The 18,813-nt window shown below is 36.5% G+C and overlaps 1 protein-coding gene across 1 annotated transcript; it reads left to right on the top strand.

Annotated features, from left to right (window-relative positions):
- The first annotated feature begins 1,338 nt into the window (after window positions 1–1,338).
- Window positions 1,339–17,077, top strand: LOC129777561 (uncharacterized). The gene is made up of 4 exons (XM_055783908.1): window positions 1,339–1,671; window positions 10,066–10,303; window positions 10,817–10,950; window positions 16,663–17,077. The coding sequence occupies exons 1-4, from the start codon at window positions 1,587–1,589 to the stop codon at window positions 16,968–16,970; spliced, it is 765 nt and encodes a 254-aa protein (XP_055639883.1). The 5' UTR covers window positions 1,339–1,586; the 3' UTR covers window positions 16,971–17,077.
- The last annotated feature ends 1,736 nt before the right edge of the window (window positions 17,078–18,813 follow it).

Genomic DNA, 18,813 nt, shown 5'->3' with positions numbered 1-18,813 from the left:
GCCACTTCCAGACATGAATTATTCAAATATTCTAAACTAATTTGCTCGACAAACATTCTCATCGCGCACTGGGGAATAATTGGAGTCGTTTACCCCTCAGTGCAATCATGCATGCGCGAACAGCACGCGTCCGATGATTTACGCCGATAGTAGAGAAGCATTAAAATGTATCGCTTGTCTCTAAAGCTTTCAGCTGAAAGTATCTTCTTGAAGATGGTTTGTTCCGTATTTAACAAAGAAAAACAATATTCTTAACCTTGAGAATACTCTTTGTCGACCAAAGAAGCTGTTGCGTACAATGAATGTCAATGCAAAAAATAATGAGGAATCTGAATCTATCATTTACTCTGAGTTTCATCGTACGCACTCTCGCACATCAGATAGCAAACGGTCAGTTTGCACCACAAACAAAGCGTTCAATTAATTCGATTATGATAATAAAATCAAAACAGAGAAACCTATCCATCCCCGATGCATGCAAATTAGAATGGCCGCACAACAGTTGCTGCTGGGTGGCGGAAAGCTATTGCTTTCATTTCAGGGATGTTTGAGTAGTAATTATTGTTAACAGTTATTTGAAGGAATAACAATCATGATGTATTGTTTTGAAAGTGCATTTATTGGATACCGGTGGAGATTTCCCATAACACCAATGTTAACCTCTGTCGTCAACATTGAAAGGCATCATATTGTTTGAACGTTGACCTGTCCGCTCATTATTTCCCTGGATGCTGATTGATTATGTGCATCGTATATGCGGAAAGGGTAGACACGCTAAACGCTTCCGAGAATGCACATACGATTGTTGTGGATGGAAACCATTGACATTTATCTCGTACCTGTTTTGTAGCATACCGGTAGCCGCCCCTTCTGCCGATACGTGCTGGTAAGAAATGGTTCCGAGATTGTAGGCCTATTTCCTGTCGATACTGTTCGACAGGTGAGAGTTTGCGTGCCGGTTTTCGGTTTTGTCGTTCTTTTTGTCAGCGAAACTTTTATCGGTTCAACGTGCCTTTCGGAAGGGGGAGCATGGGGTGTAATCTATTTTTGTTTAAAACCAGCGCTGATTGTAAGAGATCGATCGGAGCGCTGCAACCTATTCTCCCCCTTCGAGAACAACTAGGCGCGTGTTCTTAAACCGATCGCAGTCAGCATTTCAATGAGCACAAAACGTAAAGCATGCTGTGGAAGACCCTGGGGAGGGAATCTTAACCCCGCCACGGTCACAGCTAGTGCTGATGTTCCCAACTACCCTCCTTACTCTCTTACTTCCAATAAGTCTGTCAAAACAACGAATATATATTCGCTATAAATAGTTCGGTCCAGGGCGGGAAATAGTTCAGTAGGCATAAGTCGAAAAAACAGAAAGGTGAGGATTTCGAGACCTTATCGGGGAGCAGCAACCCTTCCGGATACACTGAATATCTTTGGATCGCAGCACGTGACGCGTGTTTGGATTCACTGAAGTAGTGACACACACACACAGTGAAAGTGAAAGTGAAAGTCCGAGCGGAAGGACACAATCGGTTTAACTATTAGATTCCTCATATTGTGGAGTGAAAGTTGTGAGAATACAATCGATAAAAATGAGTCAGTTCCAGTCATCCATTAAGTTAATTACTTCTGTGATAATATTGGTAGTCTTAGCCGAAGTAACAAATGGTGCTTTGCGTAAGTGATGAACATTTGAATCTTAAGAAAAAAAATAAGAATGAATAACATAATATAAACTGCTTGGATTATGTGTTTCGATTGGGTCTGATAGGATATGATTTGCATTTAGTGTTATCTTCATTATCGACAGCATACAACATCTTTGATGGAAAAAATCACAGAAAGCAGTTATCAAATATTCCCCACTTTTTTTAGTTCTACATGTTTAATGCAAGAAGATTTTCAATGTCAAGTGTCAAACAACTGAAGCAAGGAACAAACATTCCATGGTCAAATGAATGTTCTTCATTACATTTTCTGGGAGAAATATCGAAAACTTATTTCAATGTCAATCTGAGTGGTCATTTGATTTCATCGGCTTTCTCTTCATTCTTCGTGTACCTTCAGCTACCGTTAGATAATTGCTCAAAAGATCTCTATTGAATTGAGTACAATTGGTTGAATTCAGTTCCTGTTCGCTAGAATGTTTCCCGTTGGTACATCTTCGATTGTACGACGAGTGTTTTGTTTGTAACGTAACTTTCCGCTCGTAATTCCATTCATCTTTAAAAATCTGAACGCATTAGATACGTTTTTTGTGGGAACGCCTTCGATATCTCATAATGGAACCGGAACTTGATATCGAGAGACGCAACGAAGCTGGCGGAAGTTTCGCATTCTTTTGCGAAGAAAAGGGCTGGTTTTAAAAGTTTCAGTTGTATCGGAATGTATCGTGCAGCAGAAAGATGACACTTAGAGCCTCATTCTTTGGAAAATAAGTTTGATAATTCACCATTCGTGTTAAAAGTTGTATTGATTTAAAAATAAATGCACCGCAGAAACTAGCAGATTTTTTTGTGAAGTTTACGGCACAGATGATATAAAAGACACCGGTCGCAAGGGTAGTTTTTTTCTATCAGGTTATAGAAATTTCAATATTTAAAATGAAGGACGTGAATGATTCACAAGCAATAAAAAGCCAATTTGCGAAGAAAAAAATCACAAATTAATTCTCACCATTAACATGTACTGGGACAGTCGAGTAAGCGAGCAAGTTCGCTAGAGTGAAACTGAAACGTTAAACATATTGAATATTTAAGTAGTTTTTCAGCACCGTTTAGCCAAATTACAAATACACGTTTCCAAAAACATCATTACTGAATGAAATAATTCATAAATTCTACTATGCAGCATTCTACGCAGAACGGTTACAGAAAATCTAAACCCGAACACGCTTCTAAATTCACACAAGCTCTTTTCTTGCAAAAAGGTTCGCCCTCTTATTATTTGAATATCACTTTAGAATGCATCTAAACTTTTCGAACAACTCTTCTGAAGAATGTTTTGGTAACCCTGAAAAGGGTCGATCAATTGTTTTACAATAATGCACCAATGCAATTTTAATAGCGAACGGTACCGCCGCAGTGTTTTTCGCAGGAGGCACATTCGATCGTAGACGATTATATATTCTTTCCATCAGCACCATTATTCAATATTTCGTAACTGCTTTAATCTTCCTTTGGTGACACCTTAAAAACATTAATGTGTGCGTGCCATGCAAAAATACAGAAGCACTCTCACCAGACGTTATGGAAATCGATGCTCCCATCGAACAAAATTGCACTGCTGATTGCTTTTTTTCCATTCTTCCATTCATCGTGTGTATCATGCGAAACCTCTATAAAATCTCTCAGCATCAGGAAAGAATGATGTCTGTTCGCTAGCAGGATACAAACATTGATTTGCAGTCGCATTACATTACAATGTTTCCTGTTTCCACATCGTCCCCGTAGAACGAGCGTCGCATTTGATTCGCAGTGTGCAAATCATCCAATTTCATTCGTGGTGAAAGTTGTTGAAGGGGACTCGATTATAAAATCCTGTACATAATCGAGTCAAAAAAATATAGTTTTTATTTGTTTTTTTATTATTGTAAAAGAAAAATTTAATTTTTGATTCATCCCATTAAAGAAATAAACATAACATTCATACATAAAAAATCCATTTTTTTTTTCAGAAGATGATAGACGACCATATTTGATGAAATAAATCCTTTTGCGCATATGTTCGAATTTCAACAATGGCAAAGTTATTGACCTTTTTCTTTGTTTCGGGCGCTGTTTGTTTTTTCAACAGGATCTTATTAAAAAATTACGCTCTGTAGGACAATTCTGTTGTTTCCATTTGAAAGAAGAGAAAATTCAATACAAGATACAGCTGTAAAACTTTCAAATTAGTGGTTGCTAAGGTTCTTAATTTTCTTCAATAAATACGAAATAAGCATGAATGTTTCTATTAATCAAATTGAGGACCAACTCCAACACCTTTCTTTTATAATTTCGCTGCAATATCAATCTAGAATCTAGAATATAAAATCTACCAAAAATAACGATTTTTACACCACTCAAAATGGCCGATTTTCTTTGAAGGCGCGTCCACATTATGCCGAATGATGCCGATCGGTCTGTACCAGGTGGCATATTCGGTTCGTTATGTAATGTGGACGCCCCATCGGGTGCACGAACACACGAAGCACAATGCCGTCAACCCGAATTTATTTCGTTTTGTTTTGGTTTGACTTTGTTTGATCCGGACCGACTTGTTTTGAGTTGCGTTCGGCATGATTCGAATCGCTTTTCGGAACGTCGGCAAGCCCGGATGGTACGTCCACACCAAGGTGTATATATATATACTAAAGGTGTGACCGTGTCGTCAATAAGGGCACGAGGGGAAACGGTATAAATATACAGAGGACTGTGGAGAGGGATTTAACTGCAAAACGCAGGAAAAATATTTCCATAACCAACCGACACCGAGAGTCGATTTGTTCTCTTGAGCTGAAACATAAAATAAGATAGAGTATATTACTAACCTAGCTTTAATCGTAAGAGACTTACCTTTCAACTTTTCAATGCTCTTATTGCCACCAAAACAATTCCACACACAAAAAGCAAAAAAAAAACTGCGGAAAAAGTCACAGGAGGGTTGTGTCCGAGACACGACCGCATAGTTGACGTAGGATTCCGTTAGGCTATCTGTTGATTTTATATGTTTGAAGAATTACATCGTTAAACTCTTCGATAATGATTTGGCTTTAATGTCTCTATTAGGGAACACATTTCGGTAGGAACAAAAGTTCCCCCTACTTTCATGTATTTGCAATGCCGATTTCCCCCAGGCAGCTTGGTTTTGATGTTCTGTTAGGGAATACATTTCGGTAGGAACAAAAGTTCCCCCCTACTTTCATGTATTTGCAATGTAGATTCTGTCAGGCAGTTGGTTTAGATGTCTCTGTTAGGGACCCGCCGCATGTGTCGTCAATTTCGACCAATCAAAGGTGGGTATTTCCATTAGGATAGGGGTTGAGATTTTTCAATTGTTCGTTAGTTAGTATCATGACATATATTATTTTCTTCAATATAATTTTTTTGATGGGGTACCGAAATCGATCGACGCAAAAATTTCATCAATCCATCATTAAATGACTGAGCAATAAGCGTTTAAAATTGGACAATTTTCACGATGTGCTCGATTTGCAATTTTCAATTAGTACCCCAATATGTTCCCGAAAGACGTAATCCTACGTCAAAAATCCAAAACGAATAAGTGTGGACCACCAAAACGGTGGTTCGGCTTTACCGGACGCAAGGTGTCGACTACCTTGAAAAACCTTGAAAATCAGGGAATATCAGTGGAATTTAAAAAGTATCAGGGAAAATCACGGAATATCAGGGAATTTCGCCAACAACCTGGAAAAAATGCAATTCCGCAGATTAGAATTATTTCAGTAATTAAACAGTTGATGGTACCAAAACAACTGTATTTGACTAGTTTGACTCTCACTTACTTATGCAATTAGTGCCTGCAGTTCAACTTCAACAAATTCCCTTTTTCCCTTCGAAAACTATCGATAAATTCATGCTTCAAAACCATGTTATCAAAGTTCTTGTGGAGATACAGAGATTCTGTGGTGTCCGGAAAGAATTATTTTTAAATTTTCATGACTTATATTTTATATGAAAAAATAAATAAATAAATAAATTAATCGATCTTTTCAAAAGTTACACTTGAGTCAAAAAATTCCCAAATACTGTGGAAAACTCATAATTTCTCCAACCCAAACGGAAAACAAACTTTCGTTCGAATTAAAAATACAAGTTTTTAAAATCTGCATTTTTAGTTCGATTTCATTTGGAATTGCCCAATATGTTCACGGAACTTTTTACCATAGTAAAAATGGTCCCAGGCTCTCGTGTGGGAACCCCAACGATGAGAGGGCTTTCCCATTAACATCAAATGTTTTTATGGAAACATGCGTGATGAAAAGGGTTGTACTATGCGATAAGGTTGTCAATAAAAATGTCAAGCTAGTTAGTTGAACGAGTTTGAAATTTTAATTCTTTTTATATAAAAGACAATGAAAGTCCGAATAAAGAAGCGGCTACGAGAAAAAGCGAAATCTCCCCAGGCTAAACGAGAAAAAAATTGGAAAACACAAAGAAGGAAGCCGAAAGATTGCAAGGAAAAATCGTTTCGTTAAAATTATAAAAGTTCCGGGAAATTGATCCGAATCAAAATGAAAATGACTCGTTTTGTATTAGTGTTTAGGGATCCTTCAAGTTAACTTTAAACTGTGTTAGTAAATCTAAGTTCATAAATTCCATTGTTTTAGCTAATCAAATGTTTTAGAACTAAAGCTACAGAATTAGTAGAAAATTTTACTGATCTGGAAATTTTCTCAAAAATCACTGGAAAATCAGGGAAAATCAGGGATTTTTTTTTCGGGTTTTGAGTCGATACCCTGCGGGCGGCTAAGACCGATTGGCGTAATGTGGAGGCGTCTCAACTTTAACGTTGAAATATTTGATTTTTTCTTTAAATAAGTCATACAGCCAACTCTCTCTCACTCGATGTTCTGTATCTCGATGCTTTCCCTAACTTGATGGATTTCATGACACGTTTGATAGATTTTACAAGTATTCTTCTCTCTATAACTCGATTCCTCCCTAACTCGATGGTCTCTTGAATATGTATTTGAAATAAAAAACAATATTTTTTCAACTGTATATAATCGAGTATAAAATTGTTTATAATCGAATCATATATAATCGAGTCTGTATATAATTGAGCCCGACCAGTATTAACGTTAACTTTATTTCATAAAATTGAGCTCTGTTTTCTGATTTGGCACCCTCGCTGAAAGACGTGGTCCTACGTTAAAATTCGATGAAGAGAAACGTTCAAGTTCTCACGAAACTATTAACCCTTTGTGGCCGGAAATAATCTCCATTGAATGAGATCCTCTTATATTTACACACTAATAGTATTTTATTTATCCCGAGTACCGTTACCTATTACGTATAGAAATTTCGTGTACATTCGTGAAAAAGTTCACTAGACATTGAAATTCGTTTAGAAAAACAGGAAGTGGGTTATATCTATGGTATAACCGCAAGGGTGACGTAGCACTATCGTTGATTTAGAGATCATTTGTTTGAAGTTGAATCTAAATCCATTCTGAATGAATGAATAAATGAATATTTGGGAGACTTCGAAAACGAGAGCGTTACGTTGGAGGCACAAGGTTTTATGCATCCAATATAGGATACGAAAAACCTTGTTCTGAAGAATAATCTTCAGAAGCTAACCTGCTAACTGTACTTGATTGACAAATCACAAACCCAAATGTATTATATGGATATTTTGTGGATAGAAAACATTAAAATAAATTCTTTCGCTTGAATGTAATTTTCAATTCCAAGGGGAACTGGCAAATTATTTTCCAGCAACGATTAGATATTTCCACATTTTCCTGGATACTGGAAGCCCACCAGTGGTTAATGCCAACTCGATAACCACCTGTTAATAGCACTTGATTGAAACATATTTGGTCACAGTGTAACATGGATAGAAAACATTCAATTAAACTCTTTCACATGAATATATTTTGAAAATTCCCAAAGGAACTGGCAGATTATTTTCAGTAACGATTAGATATTTCCACATTTTCCTCGATACTGGAAGCCCACCAGTGGTTAATGCCAACTCGATAACCACCTGTTAATAGCACTTGATTGAAACATATTTGGTCACAGTGTAACATGGATAGAAAACATTCAATTAAACTCTTTCACATGATTATATTTTGAAAATTCCCAGAGGAACTGGCAAATTATTTTCCGGATCTTTCTCGATGCTGAATGGCATCCAAACGGAAAGAATTCCGCGCGTGTATGTGTGTGTGTGTGTGTGTGTGTGTGTGTGTGTGTAGCGGCTGCTTCGAGATCTTCCCGGGGAAGAGTTTGTGGCATCACTCTCCTCCTGATGGATTCCCTTCTGGCCTAAGGTGCACAAACAGGCTCTTGGTGACACCGTTCATTCGCGCTTTCATGATAAACGAAGAGCTTCACCACAACAGCGACAACATGCTCCAATCGCTGTTCAATTAGAACTGAGTGGATTTCCGAGCGGCGCTCGCTTATATACCGATTGGTGATTTCAATAGCCTGTATTGAAAGCAATTTTAAGACTATTGAAACAAGTTTTTGGATCAGAAAGTAACAAGTATAGAACGCGTAGACATTTTATCTATCGAATGAAGTGTTTATCATACCATTTCGTTCAGTTGTTTAGGAGCTATTAACGCTCAAAATCTCGGTCTCCGGCGTAACGCTTTCGTTTTCGAAACTTTGATTTTACACCCCGGTATAGAAATGAAAGACGTAGTCCTACGTCAAAAAAAAATTATTTCATCGTTGAATAAAGCTTTTAGTATGATTCCTTGCTATGATAGCTGAGAACAGACAAACGACCGCAAAGGGTTAAATTAAATGATCTTGAAACAAAAACAACAAAACATTGATCAATAGATACAAAATTCTGCTCATTTGTCCCCTAACACATTTTTCTTTAAGTATTTTTTTTTGAAAAGTTGTCCTTTGAAAAAATTGTTTTAGTTAATGATCCATCACAAATGGTTTGGAAAGCATTCTCTAGCTGGTTTTGAGAGGGCTTATAGTTCCATTGTCAACTACTTTTTCAGGCACTGACTGAGTTTCACTATCAATGTTATCTATAAATTTCGACTATACCCTATATGATATTTGAAAATATTAACCATTTATAACCAAACCTTCAAAAGAATCAAAACCTTGTTCAGCGAGCGTTTCAAGATTTGATCGGAATACATTTTTCTCTGATGGGTAATTTTTAATGCTTTTCTTCATTGACGCAAATCAAATCGTCTGATTTCACAAGGCAAGCTTCGACGAAGCATTTAACAATAGTGGATTGTTTGATAAGATTTTGCCACGCATCAGCTAGCATACAAATGAACTGTAGACGGTTGACATTCAACGATTCATCTTGTTCTATCGCACTCAGTTGGTCCTATATTAATTTGTTGTGGTAGTGCACTTTCAGTGCTTTAATTATTCCGAGTAGTTGGAGCGCAGAGATCATGTTTGGAGAAAAATATTGCAGTCTACAACTTCTCAATTTTTTTGTTGGATATTTGGATGGCTAGGACATTCATCAATAAACAAAATGATACGTCTTCTTCCGTCACCATTTTTTCATCGAGTTTTAAAATCCATTCTTCAAACAACGTGCACACCATTCACGCATTTTTGTTCTGAAAGGTCCTTAATGCTAATGGTAAAACATCTTGGTTTGGCTGAGCTGAGTTTGTGTTCAGCAACTCTACAGAAATTGAGGATTTCCGGCTTTCAGTGGTTTTACCTGCCATTTTTCCGTTTCCTCACGAATTTCATTATTTCCTTTGAAACCGTTTTCGAACTTCATTGCCTGCGTTCATATAAAAATGAATGAATAATATAAATTCATTCAATTGGATCCCACTTACCTTAAAGTTGGCTTCAAGTGGAGTTAATGTCTTGGTTATCACCGGGAGCCTTTCCACCAGGACACCAGCAAAAGTATCCCATTGCTGGAAATTCGATCCATTATTTTTTTGTGTTAATTGGTGTGGCACCCAAACATCTAGCTACAATGTGAATCAAGCTTTGCACAATTGGACTAAAACTGTTTTATGGTCAATCTTTAGCTTCTGGGCGATGCAACGACTACCAACCTCAACATCGACCTCGATTATTTCTGTGACTTTATCGATATTAAAAATAATAGATTTCTTTTTCCTCAACCAAATATCATGAATCATAGTGTTATCTTGACGTAAATCATGAATTCGCGCGTTACGCGTTACTAAGCGGTAATCTGTTTTGATAGAATATTTTGTTGACTTTTATTGACCATATCTAGGTCCCCTAGGAACTCCCCTCAATAAAATGCACTTTCCTAAATAATTTGTAGTTGTCATTCCATTCTCATTTAGTGTTGTGATTTTATTGCATTTCTTAAATAAACTGTATAAGCATGTCGTTTTTTCTACAGCCAGTATTCTGAAGTTATGCTCAAGAAACGATCCCGAGCTGGAGAAGTGCATGATTGATGCGGTGAACTATATCCGGCCGAATCTTGCAAATGGAGACTTCGGACCAGACTTCGAAGTGCCCAAGCTGGAACCCCTCTATATTGAACAAATAAAAATACAGCGCGGTCAAGACTTGCAAGCTATGTTTACCAATGTTGACGTTCACGGGACCAGTAAGTTCAAGATCGAACGATTTAAGTAAGTAATTTGAATTAGTTGGATTTGATGCCCATTCTCATTTAACCGAGGGCCAACTGCTATTTACATACACAATTGTGTTCCATAACTATAGAACATCTCGATTGTTTTTGTGTGTTTCCAGACATGCAAAAGAGATCGATCGAAATGTCGGTCGATATGATGATGTCAATAACTATCTTACTTTTTCACAGTTGAATAAAACAATAAAGTTTTTGAACCTAGTCTCATAACCAAAGATTAATTTATTTGTATCGTTCGAAACTTAAAAAAAAGGGTCTATAGTTATGAAACATAGTTTATACATAGTATATACAGTGATAATACAGAGGGATAGTAACCACGAACCTCGACGTTATGTGATATTTATCGCAAATAATATTTAATGCCGAGGTTATTTCTCAAAATTTTGCCTGTCGTCTTCGTTTTGTTACGATGATTTTACATTGACGTTTCAATGAGAATGAGAATGGGTTTTCTTTAAAGTAAGATTAATCTTTGATTTTATCGCAGGGCTGATCCATCGAATATATCGTTCGATATCGTTGTGACTCTACCAAAGTTGAACTTCACGGGAAAATATTCTCTCAAAATGAAGCTACTTCTATTGAGTCTGCAAGGCAAGGGAGACATCAAGGGAGTTCTGAGTAAGTATATAAACACCTCATCACATACAGAAATATGTAAGCATTCCTACAGTATTAATTCGATAAAATAGCATACATTGTGATACGGGAAAAAAATCGATTGAACCTCCTACAAAAAAAAAACAGATTATGGCCACTGTTCGACTATTAGATTTTTCGTCATTTCCTGGAAAATGGATGCTTGAAAGAAAATTTTGAACATTGGGGTTTCTGTAACGCCAACAATAAAAATTACACCAATGGCTTAATCGAAAAATATTTTTACGGCTTGGTCGTGAATGGGTTCATTCTACCTCCTTATATTTGAATGTTGTGAGCGAGAGGGCAGATTTCAGCATAATAGTTCATGTTCAATATTGGTTGAAGAGTGATTCTTCAAGTTAAGATGCTGTACGAAAGTGATAAATTATGAAGGTTTTAAACTTTTCAGTTCATTCGTCTCTACCCACTCTACATTGTTGTGCCAAATCGGTCCCAACAAATGGTGTCGACAACGGTGCCGATATAGTGCCATTTTGCAATGATTTTGTCGACCGAGCTTTCGTATTTGACAACCAATTACGAGCCAGGCCTTTGCCAATCAGGCACCGCGTCGACCGATTGAAAAACTGCTCGACCCTTATTATGACTCTATTTTCATTTGAGAAAAATGAAACAAAAAATAAAACTTATGTTGTTGACTGATATTTATTATTTTTATACATATATACAGTTATATTATGTTTACCCCCCGGCACTACATTATAAATTCTTTAAACGGGTTGACTAACATTAATGCTAAACTATCTAAAGCTAAACATTTTCGATTATCAATAATTATTTCAGCTTTGAATTTTCGCAATATTTCCTCATAACCTCGCCGTAGGACCCAGCACGATCGTTTCCAAAGCTATCGGGTGATTTCTATCGGCATCAGGTACATCTCAGGAGATGTAAATTTCATCATTGGATATTTGGTTGCAATCAGCTCAACTATCGTTATCGCATTCTGCAATACCTGGTCTAGACAACATTAACAGTTGAGACGGTAGAGTTTGTTTCTAGAATAATTTAACAAAATTAATCAGCCCTATTCTGTATTCCGACGGATTTCCATTTCGTTCGAAATCGTTATTTCGTTCGAGTTATAATTTCGCATCCCCTGTTTCGAACGTTGAAACAGGGCGATCAAATTTTATCAAGTCGTTCGAAATATTTCGAATCGAACGAAATACAGAATAGGGGTGAATAACATGGAAATAAATTATACCCATCCGCAATTACGAGTCTTGAGCTTCAATGTTCTTGATAAAGTTGTTGTTGGGTTATCGGGTGCGCTACAGTTCAATGATTCCACCAGTCGGTTCATGTTTATAATCACGACGTTTGGTTGCACATCACTGATATGCCGGGTCATCCATCATCTCCACCGGTGGTGTCATTCATTCAATACATCATAGGCCTACGAAAACTCGACACTCTTTCGGAATGATTTCCATATTTTTGCAATCGCAGATGTTTCCGCTTGAATATGTCCTCTAGGTGTTCGGCGTTTGTCGCATTTTTCACATAAATCAACATATAACCATTTCCTCCATCGTCCACATCATTGGAACATTCATGCTGTATGTTGTTTCAACGAGTTTTAGGAATATGATACCAGCGGCGGCTAGTTTGTCTGTATGCTAAATCTGTTTCTGAAATTATATAATATTTATATTGCAAAAATGTAAATAAAAGCTTTCCATACATACACAATTTGATTCTCGATACATTCTCTGTTGTTTTTCCAATGACAGCTCAGAGAGAAAGAGAGAAGGCAAATTTTGCAGTGATGCCGTTTCGCTCGCTCAGTACACGTTATCGCGAATATTTATAACTGAAGCTGTAGGCAGTGCTGCTTGCGAGGGACAGAGTGGGGTTAGATTCCGGCACTTTTGTAGCACTTTATGGTGCTCGGTTGACATCGGATAACCGCTAATACTACCCGCTCGTTAGAGCGGGTAGTATTAAGATGTTTTGAACTTACTATAATATTTTATACACGTTACATCCAAAATAACTCTTTTTCCATGAATTATGTACGTTTCATGGGTATGACTAACGGTTACGACTAGAGGTTCGATTGATTCTGATAATCGAATATCGGCAATTATAATCGAGTAATTTTGTATCGAAGAATACATGATCAAAATACGAATACATTGAATAATGGGGGGGCAATTGCCTCGATTGATAAAACAATGGTTCACTGTTTTATCAATCGAGGCAATTGCCCCATTGTCTAAGTTTGATACCCTCTAAAATAATTTTTTTTACACAACACAATTTCGATTATACACTGCGTTTCACAGCTATAGAACCACTCATTTTCCCTGAGTTTCCAGAGATATGTAAGAAGTCGGTTGAATTGAAGTGTATAGTGTAGGACATAATAACTATCTTCTTTTATAAGACTGGCCATTTGAACTTTATTGTTACCTTCAGGCGCGAAACATTAAAAAAAAACTAAAATTCCAGTGTTTCATAACTATAGAACCAGATGGAAAAACTTTCACTCCTTTACAAGTTTCTAATTCGTAGGTCATCTTTAGTTCTCAGTTCAAATAACCCATTGGGGGTGGTTACGACCATGCTGCGCCATATTGTTATGTGTATCCCGTTCTACGCAAAGGATTCTGCTCTTTTAAGCTCTTCAAATGACCCGTACTGCGTGTATGCTACATCTACTATTCGTCCAATCACTCCTCATAAGTTCATGACAGGGTTTAAATTTGGTTAACAAGCTGACCAGTCCAGAATCTGAAGCTCCTATTCATTAAACCGTGCCATAACCTTCCGGATTTTATGAATTGATGCCAAATTACCCAATTATCATATTGTTTTTGATGCAAAAAACAGCAGTAAATGATTCTGAAGTACTTTTTTGCACTTCTGACTGTTCATTCGTATTGATGGTAAGCTGTCTAAATCAGGCCTTTTAGAGAAAATTCTCCCCAAAACCATAAAAATCCCATTTTCAAAGCTACGAGTCCACAAATTAATGTGGAACCTTATCCCATGTGTTTCACTATTTCAGGAGAACTTCTCTGACTGATAAAATTCAACTTGAATAGAATTTCTTCATACTGGAAGGATTCACCGAACGTGTCATTTAATTTTTCAGCTCGTCATATTGCAGACGGCAGTTTGATGGTTTGGGGAGAATTTTCTCAAAAAGGCCTGGCTTAGATAGGTTACCATCAACACGAATGAACAGTCAGAAGTACAACGAATTATTTCAGAATCATTTACTGCAGAAACTTATGAGGAGTGATCGGACGGATAGTAGATGCAGCTTAAAAGCAGTATGAGTCATTTGAAGAGGTTAAACGAGCAGTATCCTCTGCGAGATACACACTACAATATGGCGCAGCATGGTCGTAACCACCCCCAACGGGTTATTTGAACTGATTGAGAACTAAAGATGACCTACGAACTAGAAACTTGTAAAGGAATGAAAGTTTTTCCATCTGGTTCTTTAGTTATGAAACACTGGAATTTTAGTTTTTTTTTAATGTTTCGCGCCTGAACGTAACAATAAAGTTCAAATGGCCAGTCTTATAAAAGAAGATAGTTATTATGTCCTACACTATACACTTCAATTCAACCGACTTCTTACATATCTCTGGAAACTCAGAAAAAATGAGTGGTTCTATAGTTCTGAGACTTCTGAGACTCCTGGTTCATCCCAGTGAAAATGACCTAATAAGCGATGAGTGTTTACAATTAACTTATTACTAACATTAACTGATTTTACATACAGATACGGATAAACAATTCAAAACTTTTACATCACGAGAATTTTAACACATTTACACATTGAGTTCTTGTCCCTGGTCGATCGGCGAATATGACCGATTATCGATATCCCTGGCCAATCATGATACTGGCCATTTTGGCATGATACTTGAAGTTTTTTTTTACAATTATAATACATTAAAGTATTGCCAGAGAGTAGCTAACATTTCTGGGATCAATATTGAACCAAAAAAAACGGATATCGAGAGCACTAAACATCAAGATCGTTTTTCTCGAAATCATAAAAATGTCACATTGTCTGGTCTGACTTAACTGGATCTGCGTCTCGATTTAAATTATCATCATTGGTGGCACAAACTAACGACCCAATAGAAGTGTATTCCAGAAAATGTTACATTTCCATGAAGATTGTCTTCGTTACTTTGGACACTTATCCAGAGATACGGTGCATCCATGAAAAAAAAATTCGTTCGTGCTTTATTTTCGCAAAACTTGGGAATTCTAAAAAAAAAGAAGCGAAGTAATTTTTACTTTGGTTACTTCTTCATCTTTCATTTTCATCAATGACTCTGAAACAAATAAAAGTGAATTATTCGCTCTCAGTTCATGTACGATATTCTCAGAATACACATTTATGAAAGAATCGATCTGGTTTTTCAATTGAAGAAATATGTTTGGCATGAAATCATGTACCGACATCGACATATTAGTGACTTTAACAATAAGAAATGTTACCTAAATTAATTAAAAACTTACTCATATTACTGTATTTAATACTTCTGCGAATCAGAATTTTTGAATAAAAAAGAACTCCTACGTCGAATTTCAACAATGGCAGACTGATTGAACTTTTCTTGTTTCGGACTGCTTACCTGCTTACCTTCAACTGGCTCTAATTAACTCCTATCTTTTTTTTAATTCCGCTGCTATATATCATTTTTAACACATTTGTTTTAACATTTTTAACATTTTATTTTAAATCACGATTTTTATTCCACTGTACAAAACCAAATCACTTTCACCTAAACTTTGAAATATTCATGTTCTTTTTAATTTAAAATTATGTCAGTTTCACTATGTTAGTTTCATAATGTGCTCATTTCTCAATGATCCTCAAAAATCATAAATTGTTGAATATATCAACATGCTAAAATACGATTTCATTCAAATATTATTATTCTGCACTTCGATTTGCAGAATTATATTTAATTGGCCTATCAAAATTATTACATAATAATCTATTTTTTTTAAAATTATTGATCGCCCGGTTAATCGAATACTGAAATACATTTTTTTCGAATGAATCGATTATTGCACCAATGTACCAACGATTGATCCATAATCGATTGAATGAAAAAATAGACATCTCCAGTTGCGACATTCAGAAGATGCAATTATTGATAGCAGCAAATAAATGCTCGTGTTATGCAACTTGCATAACGTCAGGCTCTTCATTTTACTTGATGCTTCCAATTCAACGGCTTATACAAACCTTTGCTTAACGAGAAAAATATTTTCTGTAATTTTTTTTTTAAACTGCGAATAAATATTAAATTGTAGAAAATATGTGTCGTTTGTGAGACTATATCGAATTGTTTATTAATTATTCGAAAACACTGCAGAGATTGTGCGCGGATTTGTTCGGAAAAAATCCCATTAGTGTTCTGTAGAGCCCCGATTTAATGATGAAGTTGTGGCACGTGGGTGCTATTTGTTACAGAACTTACCCTACGCGGCTCGGCTTATTGGCACGTGAACGGTGGGAAGCACCAGCTAAGCTTTCCGTAACACTTCTAACAGTAATTAATGATCAGCAAATGATTTAGTTTTTAAACTGGTTAAATCAGTTAAATCCAGTATTCCAGCTGCCACCATTGACAAATCGATTCGGTTCGATTAAAGCATACTTCCCCTTGTAATTTTTCATTCCAGCAAACACCCGGGGGGCGATACGCGTCCGGGGCTACACGGAGAGCGTCGACGGAAAGGACTACGTTCGCTTCCACCGGTTGGGCCTCCGGATGAAGATCGAAAACGGGTCGTTCCAGCTGGACAACCTCTTCAACGGTGATCCCGTGCTGGGTCAGATTGGCAATCAGGTAATCAACGAAAATTCGGGCTTGTTTATCGATGAGATTATCCCTGGGTTGGAGAAAAATCTGAGTCGAATTTTCACCGAAATCATCAACAACTTGCTGAAGACGGCGACGCTGGACGAAATGTTTCCCGCAAGCGTCTAGCCCGGGCGGCTGGATGCGGAGGGTTTGGGAATGCCTCGCACTCGCGTGTCTAATTGTGATCTATATAGTGTTTGTTTATGTGCACATAAAAAAGATGCTTTATTAAATTTGTCGTTTGTGTCGTTGAGAATGGCGAAAGAACATTGCCCACCTTAGGAGTCTCTGTCACTACATATTTATCACCGCGACTCCCACGAGTTGTAAATTATCCAATTACAGCAATTACATAGTTGTCTCCTCCATTTACTGTCGCTCCTGTTTGTGCATACCTACATGACATTTTGCACGTTCTCCACAATATTGAGTTGCGAAAGTAGTTGATCTGGCATATTGTATCACATTCTGATTTTTTTTTCCTTTAACACATTCTGATTGTTAGTAATTATTTTTTCCCGCTGTGAGTATTCGAGATCAAAGTGACAAAGATCATGGTGAATTATTAGTTAACTCTTTGCCTTACAATTTAATTTCCAATTTTCAAGCACGATGATTTATTTTTTCTATTACAGAGTCTGACCTTGAAAAAGCCTGTTACAAGATCAATCAATGAATTTTTCAACTAGTATAAAAATAAAGATGAACGATTCATTACTACGTACAAATTTATTGAGTTAATAACAAATTAGTGTTTTCAAGTTCGTTCAAAATTTTTAAAAAATAAATAAAAATTAAAAATCTTCAATCGTCAAAAATGTTATTATGTCATCGGCTTATGTCTAAAATAGCGAAGAAATCAATAGGTTAGAAGTTTTCAAGGTGGTAATTTTCCAAACTAGAATGATAAGTATGAAACCAGTGTAAACACATGACCTATTCCATGAGGTTATGCACCAATGAACCAAATTTCAAATTTAGTTTTAGAGAAAAAATGAGAACATGAAATGAATTTTTATGTGCCAACCTTTGAGAGAGGCGAGTTTAAAAAACTACATAATTATATCTTAAATATTTTAGGTTTTTTTATGTTTCTTAAAATATCTCTGTACTTGCTTAACCAAAATTCAATGTATATATACCATTGAATGGATAATTAAATACTTGTTCGAAGAGCCGTGGGTAGATCTAGATTTCATTTTGTAATTTGTGAGAAACAAGCATTTGAAAAACAGGTATTTTGAAGCGTTGTCACGTCATAAAAATAGAGCATTTTTTAATTTATCAGCTGAATCTAAGTTCAAACCTTTTTATACTTGGGTCTCTGAACAACAATGAGAGTCAACAACCCACAAAATTTGGTTAAGATCGGTCCACAAATAGAGGAGTATCAACTGTCTCCAGAAGTTGTTGTCACGTCACGCAAAGTATACGATCCATTCCAGTGTGACGTGGTAATATATTCCCGATTCCGTTCCTGCACAAAGCGTCGTACGCGACATTCCGCTCCAATGCGACTATGAGAATTTTTCGATGGTGGAATTCTCAATTGCCCTCCTCTCATGTTCACAATTCACAATTCAGCTCCGGGGTCGGACAAGATTAAATTCAACTTGTTGAAGAATCTTCCCGACATGGCAAAACTGCGTTTGCTGAACTTGTTCAACAAGTTTCTGGAGCTGAATATTGTCCCGCATGACTGGAGACAAGTGAGAGTGATAGCCATACGGAAAAACAAACAAGCCGGCTTGCGATCACAACTCGTATAGGCCGATTGCAATGTTATCCTGTATTCGTAAATTGTTAGAGAAAATGATTCTACTTCGTTAGGACAAGTGGGTTTTTTTTATATAAATCGTTTATTTTTACAGGCTCAGTTACATTAGTTTAAAGGAGCCGAATTCTTAAATATATGTTTTAAAACTATACATAAATAATTTTCCTAACACTATGGTTAGTAAGGTGGATG

The sequence above is a fragment of the Toxorhynchites rutilus genome, chromosome 3 (genome assembly GCF_029784135.1).
Source record: "Toxorhynchites rutilus septentrionalis strain SRP chromosome 3, ASM2978413v1, whole genome shotgun sequence".
Classification (NCBI taxonomy): domain Eukaryota; kingdom Metazoa; phylum Arthropoda; class Insecta; order Diptera; family Culicidae; genus Toxorhynchites; species Toxorhynchites rutilus.
Note: the sequence above shows the minus strand (reverse complement) of the source record. Positions and strands in the feature narration are given on the sequence as shown.